Below are 9,511 nucleotides of genomic sequence, written 5' to 3'. Positions count from 1 at the left end.
CCACAGCACCGGTACTCCACATGCGAATTGCCATCGCAGGAAAGGAAAGTTCGCTCTTGGGGTCTTGACTCTTGCTGCGCCAACTACCGAGCCTTCTGCCTTCCTAACCGGCCAGAGCCAAGTGATTAAAATGCAAGCGTGCAACAGGTCCCCGCCCTGCGGCCCCTGCCCTTGTGCGGGCGTTTATATACCGCACGTCCTGACGGCCATGCCACTCGCTCGCCCACTCGATCGCGCCGTCGTGGTCGCGCTCCCTCCCGCACAACACGGTTCGCGGGGAGATTTGGCAGGAGACGCCGTGCGGGACCGGCTGGTTCTCTCGGCTTGCGTGAAAAAGCGCAGGGGGAGCTAGGCACGTGGTTTCCCTCGTCTTCTGCCGCAGACGCTTCCCGTGATCAGAATCCAAGAAATGGCGGGTCCAGGTCCAGCGCGCACCGCGCGGAGCGTTGCTCTCCTGTGTTTCCTGGTTTCCTGCGCTGCGCTCGTGGACAGCCGTGGCGGAGCCAGCCGGCCGAGCCGGCAGGACCTCGATGTCGGCCTCGGCGGCGGGGGCGTCGGCATCGGCATCGGCATCGGCGGCGGCAGCCCTTCGTCGCCTTCTCCGACGCCGCCGTCGTCGCAGCCGCAGCCGTGCGACTTCGAGAACGAGCGGCTGTACAGGGCGTACCTCGTGATCCAGCAGTTCCGGAGCACGGTGACGTGCGACCCGATGGGCGTCACGCAGAGCTGGAGCGGCACCGACGTGTGCAGCTACAAGGGCTTCTTCTGCGAGCGGCCGCCCAACGTGACGGACCGGGCCATCGCGTCCGTCGACTTCAACGGCTACATGCTGCAGGCGGGGTCCCTGCGGGGCTTCGTCGACAGCCTGCCGGACCTGGCGCTGTTCCACGCCAACTCCAACGACTTCGGCGGCGCCGTGCCCGCGCTGGGCGGCCTGCAGTACTTCTACGAGCTGGACCTGAGCAACAACAAGCTCGCGCCCGCCGCGTTCCCGGCGGACGTGCTGGGCCTCACCAACGCCACCTTCGTCGACATCCGCTTCAACAGCTTCTACGGCGAGCTCCCCGCCGGCGTCTTCTGCAAGCTCCCGCGGGTGCAGGCCATCTTCGTCAACAACAACCGCTTCTCCGGCGCCCTCCCCGACAACATCGGGCAGTCGCCGGTGAACTACCTCTCTCTGGCCAACAACAGGTTCACGGGGGAGATACCCAGGTCCATCGCCCGCAACGCCGGCACGCTCCTCGAGGTGCTCTTCCTCAACAACAGCCTCAGCGGCTGCCTCCCCCACGAGCTCGGCCTCCTGGAGAAGGCCACGGTCATCGACGCCGGCGCTAACCGCCTCACGGGCACCATCCCGGCGTCGTTCGCGTGCCTGCGCAAGGTGGAGCAGCTCAACCTGGCGGGCAACCTCTTGTACGGCGAGGTGCCCGACGCGCTCTGCCGGCTCGCGTTCAGCAACCTCAAGAACCTCACGCTCTCCGACAACTACTTCACGTCGCTCGGGTCCTGCTGCTGGGACCTGATCAAGGAAGGGAGGCTCAACGTCGACCGCAACTGCATCCAGTGGGCGCCCAACCAGCGCTCGCACGAGGACTGCGCCAAGTTCCTCCGCCAGCCCAAGTCATGCCCGGTCAACAACTACGTTCCGTGCCGCAGCAAATACCAAAGCTCCAGCGAGCCGGCCGACGACGCGGCGGCGGAGTACAGGTACCGGACCTACTCGGCGCTGCATCCTTGAGGTGGAGTGGAGTGGAGGGCACTTCACTGATTGATAAAGCGCATTGTCCGTTTCGTGTGAGCGTGAAACGACTGGTCACTCGCCTGGGCCTGGCCCTGGCCCGTTTGTGCTCGGTGGGTTGTGTTGATGTGTTGTGTCACTGTGTAGAAATGTTGAATGTTCCCCTTCGCTCGATCCGGCCCAGCTAGGTAATTCATATGCATCATGTGCGTGTGTCCGCGTCGCTAGATTTCTTGGTCACATACAGGCCGCATTGCAAGCTGCCTTTTTCTTCCGTGTGCTTGTACAAAACCGTCGAGGTTATGTAATTTGCATCAGCAAAGGTAACCATAGCAGGTAAACAGAAAACACTATTTGAAGAAACAACAGCAACAAGGGATATCTTCTAAGTTAGCTATATAAGGCTGAGAGAAACCCAACAAAAAGCTTAGACCCTGCTAGATTGCTAGACCACCTAGATTGCTAGACCACCTTCGTCTCCTAACTTTAGAAATCGCTTGTAAACCCTTGAATCCAGAGCAATACAACCTCCAAAAACCCACAGAACTCAGGGTATTACGCCTTTGGTGGTCCGAACATGTATAATTTTTTTTGTGTTCCGTCGTGTCCTGCACGAAACATCGAGTTGCAATCGACGTCGTCGTCCTCTCAAAAGCACTGCGTGGTACGACCCATAGTGCGCCGTTGGTACCAAACACCGATAGATTTCGCCCTCTAAATACTAGCTCCCGGAGCGGTTCCCTCTAAATCCCACTTTTTTCACCACTCTCTAAAAATTTCATCTCCCTAAAACTCCCGCATCAGTTCACTCTAAATCCATTCACCTATACATAATACACCATACTCCTAAAACTCAGTTGGTAGGGAAAAGACCGCCTCACGGTATTATATTAAGAAGAAGCTCAATCGGACCCCCGACCAGGAAAGGTCACGAAAACCGGTCCCCCATACAACATGATGGTCCGCTCTCCATAGGCTAGATCTTTACCCATGCTTTGGGTCCTCCTAGACCCTACATGAGGATCTGCCTCTATAGGTCACTCCATCTCGTGTACACATAATCACGAAAACCAACAAGTGACCTTTTTTAACCTCAGTCTTGATAGTCACCTAGAGGGAGTCAATAGGTGATGTCTGAAAAACACAACTTAAACAAAAACTTGATCCAAATTAAGTGTTAGCACAAAAACAAGTCAATTTAGGGTGACGAGACGGAGAGGTTCTTGCACTTGATTGCTCTCACAAGATTGCAGAATTAACTTGAGCAATATTACTAGTCAAGAATGAAGCAAGAACTAGAGTAGAGAGGAAGTAAAAATCGAACAGATCAAGCACATGAGACACGATGTTTTTTACCATGGTTCGATCAAACATCAAATACTTGTCTACTCCGTGTTGTGGTGTCCCAAAGGACAAGGATTGCACTCAACCCCTCTCAAGTGATCCAATGATCAACCTGAGTGCCACAAATCTTTCTTATATTGTTCCCTTTGCAAGGATCTGCACAACTTGGAGTCTCTTACGGTCGTACACAGTTTAATGACAGTTACGACTCTAGAACAACAAGAGGGGGATAAGAACACACACAAGAGCAAAGAAACAACACCACGAAGTCACAACACGAACACACAATAACAAAATACCACTCTCACTAGAACGGACGCTTGGGTCGCTTTGGTGTCTCTCAAATGCGTCTGAGTGAAGTACTTGCTCTTAGTATGCTTGGTGTAGTGTGGAGGTCGAAATGAGTCTATTTATAGCCCCAAGGCACCAAATGGCCGTTGAATCTTCCTCCAAAAACCTGCTAAAATTTTGCTCTCATGTTGCGCAATGAACCCGTCCGGTACACCACCAAACCGGGGAACAGGGACGGGTCCTCCAGGATCCTGACTGACAACTTCCAAAATGGGCTGGCACTGGACCGATACGGTCCACCACCAGACTACCACCGGTGCCACGTGTATGTCTCCCATTGAAGTAGCCATTGGGCGCCGAAGTAGTCGTTAATGCACGGTACGGTGCACCACCAGACCACTCTCGTAGACGATTGTAACACCCTGAATTTTAGGCTAAAAATTTCTTTGCTTTATACTCAAAATTCAGATGTTATTTCTTTTCTTTTTCCTTAAAAGGTGGAGTTAATATGAGATGTACATGTGTTATTTCGAAAATATTTGTACGTTGCATTACATGTCGATGCACAATTCTTGTTTGCTAAAAATGGTCTGGGTGTTGTTTTCGTTAAAAAAGGGAAGCATTAAATTTAGGTGACCTAATATAAACAAATGCATTCAGATATATATAAACATATATATACCCATTTATATATAAAAGAATGAAAAAAAAGGGAAAAACAATTCTATTTTTTCCCACTCGTCACCCGGCCCAGCTCAACAATTGTGTGGGCACGTGCACAAGCACCCAGGCGCACAACGCCCCTGCGCCTAGGCGCCCTGCGGCCCTGGCCAACCCGTGGGCCCCACTCGCCATGTATCATGTCCAAACCGTCACATCCCGCGATGCGCACGCCCACGACTTCGGCAAACCGTACGACAGCCCTCCGGTTCAAACCCCGGCGAGAGATTCTGATATTTGCCATCCACAAGAAATATGTTTGTAAAGTTGCCATCTAACCCACATTTCATAAAATCAACTGGACCCACAATTCATAAACACAGTAGTAATTATAACAAGAATACAATATTGTGAGTGGTAAAAATTCAATTATCTTAGGGCCCCTTTGGTAGGGCTTATTTTTCAGCTTCAACTCTGGCTCATGCAAAAGTTGTGCCAAACACCTCTTTTTCAAATGGCTTCACCAGTGAAGTGCTTTTCCAAAATGAACTAGAGAGCATGAGCCAAAAAAAGTGGCTCACCCGGCTTCAGCTCACGTCATTTTTGCACAATAGCCCTCCCACCAGTCCAAATTATTTTTTTGGTCCCGCCCTCAATCCCTAGCCACGTACAGGAGAGATTTTTCAGAAAAACTATACAAGGGTCTTTCTGAAAAACAACCTATAAGCCGTTTTGCCAAATGATTTTTCAGAATGGCTTTGGCTCATCTAAAGAAGTGGCTTCACCTCGTGAGCCAGAGCCAAAGCCGTTTTTGGAGAAGCCAGAGCCCTGCCAAAGGGGCCCTTAACCCTGGCCACCGCCTCCCTCACACAGGGTGGGCATTTAAGTTACCCGAAAATTTTGGGTCGGGTAATTCGGGTTTTTAAAATTCCGGGTTTTGAGAATCGATACCCGAAATTACAATGGATTTTGCAATACCCAAAAAATTAGGTACCCAGAATTTCGGATTCAGGTTCAGGTATTCATGAACTAACCGAACTATTGTGTTGGCTTCATAAAAACACATACACCCTATTAAATTAGTATAAAAACATAGTTTGAATAATGATATACATGGACATATAAAACACAAGCAATCTAAAATCACAAGTTATGCACACTTACACATAATTATAGATGTACAAATTAATAATTAAGCATGACATGAGTACATGACACATGAAAGTTTGGGTAATTCGGGTATTTCGGGTACCTGATTGTGATACCCGAATTACCCGAAATAAGTTTGGGTTTTGCAAGTTGCTACCCGAAATTCCCGAACAAAATTCGGGTATCGAGTATTTCGGGTACGGGTTTCGAGTTTTTTCCCAGCCCTACTCACACGCACGCAGTCGCCGCCACAGCACCCCGCCTCTGCCTATAGCCCTATACCCGCGCCTGCTCGAACGAGTCCAAAAAATCAATGTGAACACAGACCGAGTCCAAAAAATGCCCTTAAATTGTCACAATAATCATTAATCACTGAAATCCAACTAGAGACCTAAATGCTTTCATTATCATATCTAGCATCATCGTTAATCGTCGAAACTCAAACAAGAGACAAGATGTTTTCATTATCATCGATAGTGGATACTTTAATTATCATTGATACTAGAGGAGAAACACCTTAGGGCTTGTCGGTTAGCTCTCAATCCATGTGGATTGAATGAGATTGAGTGAGTTTAAATCACAAACAAGTCAAACTTCTTAATGTTTTCCAATCTCATACAATCCATGAGTAACGGGATTAACCGAATAAGGACTTAAAGGAATGAGTTCGGATTTATAACATATACAACAACCACAACTCAAAGAAAAGAAATATCATAAATAGATGATGTTTTCAGGGCACTCTCAGCCCAGTAGTTTCTATGTTCATTAACTATATTCATTAATTTGAGTGCTAACTAAGAAAAGAAGAGAAGGAAATAGCTTCTTATTAAGAAACCCGTGTCTACATGAAAACCAAGACATAAAAAGATGTGACTGGTAGACAAGTGAGAAAAGAAACATGATTGAATAAAACGTCATTCAATAGAAACTATCCATTTGGAACATAGAAACAGTTTCTATAGAAACAGTTTACATAAATTAAATAGACATAGAAATTACTGTTTTAAGCTTTGGGATCACAGTACCGCACTCACTGCCCTAATGCCCATCCAGTTCTAGAGATGGTACCATGCATCATGGAGGCCATGTAGTCCCCAATTCAACTTGCTACACTGAAATTAAATTGGTATATTATGAAAGGCAGCAAATATGTAGACAACCTCAAACACACGCATTCTAGTCTATTTATAACGAATATCCTTCACTATCAGCATAAACAACCATCGCTGCTAAGCAACAACTAGCACATCGTTATCCAAGAGTAACAGCAGAAAGCAACAATGGCATTGATGTATACACCATTGATTTTTGTTTGCATTCATTTCAGTGGAAGAACGTGCAACACAAAATTTGGAAAATTAAATCAAAGAGGATCTCCTGCCCATACAGAAAGTGGAGACAAATTCAAACATATCTTTTCTTCAAACCTAACACAGAAGCGAACACTACTATTACCAGTGTCAGTGTGCGTATATTTCAATGGGTTCGTCCACCATCTACAACTAACCAACTTTCCAGGATAATGGTTTATATAGGGACTGTAGCACCCAATTTCTTAACACCAAGCAGCAAAACCCCCCAAAAAACAGATGATTAATTTAGATGCATATGGAAACACAGTTATGGTAAACAAAGCAACAGGAGTAAATTTTGGTTCTAGAGCACAGGAAAGACTGATGTGGATTAATAAAAACTACATGCAGAAGCATCCATAGGCGGTTATCTTGCACTGACCAGAAATAATGGAAGTCTTAGGCAACATGAATGTTTCATTAGAAAATGGAAAGCTGTAAAAACAGTTCATTAATTTCAATCACAAATCACGGTGGCGGAGGATTGCCAAACCTACGCCGGAGTGCTGACACGACGCTCCTCATCCTGGTAATTGTATGAGTCGATGATTGTGCGCCAGCAGCATTGACTGGAAGGTCCATGCCTGCCATTTGATCAGTCAGCGCAGTAATTTGTGCTTGTCCGTTCTCCTGGGCACCATTTTCACTAGCACTCCTAGCATCATGCTCCAACACAATATCCAAGCTGATGGAAAATGATCCCCCCCTAGTAACCTTCAGGTTCTCAATGCACTCGTATGACACTCCACGGCATCTCTTCAGCTTCACCTTGACTAAACTAGGACAACCACCATTCAGTGCTTCCATCCCACGATCTGATACTGGGCACCCCTTGATGCAGAGCTTCTTGAGCGCAGCCCAGCGCTCAGCCAAGCAAATGATCTCAGCATCCCCCACAGTTTCACACCCACAAAGTGCAAGTCGTTCCAGTGTCCGACAGTGCTCGCCAAGCATCCGGAGGCTCAGCACGGTGGGGTTGACCCCTATCAAAACGAGCTCCTGCAGATTTGGACATCCTCGTGCCACAGCCATGAGTCCAAAATCCCCAATCCGGTTTGTGCGCCACCCATCAACATGCAGCTTGCGTAGTCTGTGGCACTTCTCGGCAACACTGATGATGCCCGAATCAGTGCACTCAGGGGTCTTGACAAGGAACAGGACCTCCAGATTGGCACAGGCAGAAAGCGCAGCAAGCCCACGGTCGCCGACCTGTAGTTTCTCGAGGTGAAGCTCAACAAGTCCAGGAGCACGTGCAGTGATGACCTCCAATGGCAGGTCCCAGGCGCCGGAGCACCGCAGTATCTTGAGCGAGCGGAGTTCTGGTGAGGATGCCACAAGCGGCACAAAGCATAGAGCGCTATATAGATCCTTGAGGCAAACAGAACGCAGGGACGAAGCCGGTGGAAATTTGATGTCCTCAGCAATGGAAGTGGTGGCACCGGCCGTGTCTGGTAGGCCCCTGAGGCGCTTGACGGAGAGGTCCTCGAGGAGGGGGCAGGACTGGAGCACGGCGACGAATGCCTTGGGTCCGAAGGTGCAGGACGCAACGGAGAGCTTGCGGATCGCTGGCGCGGCAGCAGCGAGCGAGGCTAGACCGGCGTCGGACAGCTGCCTTAGGCCGCGGAGCTTGAGCCTGGAGAGGCGCCCCGAGGGCAGCGCGGTGGCCACCGCCGCAGCGCCGTAGTCGGAGAGGCTGTCCGCGCCCGACCCGCGCGCCCAGCGGAGCGCCAGCTTCGTGACGGCCGTGAACCGCGCGAACAGCGCGGGGGCAGCGTTGCCCAGCGCGGCGCGGGCGTCGAGGGAGAGGCGGTGGCGCGTGGTGGCGTCGACCTCCATCCAGCGCGAGCAGGCGAGGGAGCAGGCGTTGCGGTCGGTGGGCGAGAGCGACGCGAAGACGAGCGCGAGGATCTCGTCGGGCAGGTCCTGGGTGTAGTCCCGGGCGGGCGGCGCAAACGAGGAGGAACTGTCACTGCCGCTGTCCTCCGCAGCGATCTGCATCGGCGCGGTCAGCCGCAGCGGCGGCGGACTCATCGGCGAGAGCGACCTGCTGCGGCGCGGCGGGGAGGAGAGGGTGGATTTGGAATGCGAGGAGAGAGAGTGGCCCATGCTACGGAACCCCGGGGCGGGCGGAGGAAGAAGTGGCCATCCGGGACGCGCGCGGGGTAGATGCGGGCGGATTTGCCGATCTGGGGCGGCACGGGCGGCGTGGGAAGGGAAGGCGGGGGCGGAGGACGGGATGCTCTATTATTACAGGTTCACAGAACACCCACTTATTCTGCATTACAAGACCGCTCTGCTAACTGTCATCGCTTGTTCCTCCACAGGTTCTTGCACAGCATAAGAAACTGAGGGTATTCTTTTGTTCTTATTCCTTGAATGAAGCATACTAACTGTTTCATCTAAGAGGCGATATTTTTAGTTACTTTATATGATCTTACGTTTAACATGTCTTGAATAACTGAAATATTTCTACTCACTTGTCTCAACTTTATTAACTGCTATGTCCATTGTCCAGGGTTAGACCATTCGCAGCTTGATGATTTTTTTGTTGTTGTTTGCAATGTTTTTAATAATTTGCATGATGTACCTTGCAAAGAAAAATTCTCACCATTGATACTGAGAGTCTTTCTGGGACGTGCACACATTGACACAACTCAAATATCATTATCATTACCGAATAAAAAGAGAATGGAACTGACATTTACAGATTTACTGTTCCAACGGTTCCTATTCCAGATTTCCAGTACCCTACACCTACAATTTCATTGACATCCGTTAGGTCTTGTTCGTTTGTGTCGGATTGCACCCGAAATCGTTTCAGCTAATCAAAGTTTATGTAAATTAGAGAAGTAATCCGGCTAGGAATCGTTCCGACCCACCAATCCGGCACAAACGAACAATGCCTTAGTCATGGTTGAATCACCCGGTTTGTTTGATTAGTTGTGGATAAACCTCCAGGAATCATGCATACCAG

At 49.8% G+C, this 9,511-nt stretch overlaps 2 protein-coding genes across 5 annotated transcripts; one reads left to right on the top strand and one right to left on the bottom strand.

Moving 5' to 3' along the window:
• Positions 1-226: 226 nt before the first annotated feature.
• LOC100273542 (Protein binding protein) lies at positions 227-1,949 on the top strand. Its single transcript, NM_001147960.2, has one exon. It carries the CDS (start codon positions 410-412, stop codon positions 1,736-1,738), a length of 1,329 nt encoding a protein of 442 aa, NP_001141432.2. The 5' UTR covers positions 227-409; the 3' UTR covers positions 1,739-1,949.
• A 1,208-nt stretch (positions 1,950-3,157) lies between these two features.
• LOC100279556 (uncharacterized) lies at positions 3,158-8,866 on the bottom strand. Of its 4 annotated transcripts, none has more exons than XM_008669578.4 (2): positions 7,031-8,806; positions 3,158-4,323 (listed from the first exon to the last, which is right to left on the bottom strand). In XM_008669578.4, exons 1-2 carry the CDS (start codon positions 8,641-8,643, stop codon positions 4,098-4,100), a joined length of 1,839 nt encoding a protein of 612 aa, XP_008667800.1. In that variant the 5' UTR covers positions 8,644-8,806; the 3' UTR covers positions 3,158-4,097. The 4 variants fall into 4 exon arrangements, with proteins under 4 accessions (XP_008667800.1, XP_008667802.1, XP_008667804.1 ...); XM_008669580.4 differs by lacking the exon at positions 3,158-4,323 and adding an exon at positions 5,994-6,297 and having other exon boundaries at positions 7,031-8,866; XM_008669582.4 differs by lacking the exon at positions 3,158-4,323 and adding an exon at positions 5,994-6,297 and having other exon boundaries at positions 7,035-8,806.
• Positions 8,867-9,511: the final 645 nt, after the last annotated feature.

This window comes from Zea mays, chromosome 2 (assembly GCF_902167145.1).
Source record: "Zea mays cultivar B73 chromosome 2, Zm-B73-REFERENCE-NAM-5.0, whole genome shotgun sequence".
Taxonomy (NCBI): Eukaryota; Viridiplantae; Streptophyta; class Magnoliopsida; order Poales; family Poaceae; genus Zea; species Zea mays.
This window is presented reverse-complemented; position numbering and strand designations above follow the sequence as displayed.

What these genes read in the sequence shown, in the direction of transcription:
- LOC100273542 (NM_001147960.2), top strand. Translation starts at nt 410, where the DNA reads ATGGCGGGTCCAGGTCCAGCGCGCACCGCGCGGAGCGTTGCTCTCCTG.
- LOC100279556 (XM_008669578.4), bottom strand. Translation starts at nt 8,643, where the DNA reads ATGGGCCACTCTCTCTCCTCGCATTCCAAATCCACCCTCTCCTCCCCG. An exon ending in GTGTCAGCACTCCGGCGTAG is followed by an intron (nt 4,324 to 7,030) that starts GTTTGGCAATCC and finishes GGCAAATATCAG; the next exon opens with AATCTCTCGCCGGGGTTTGA.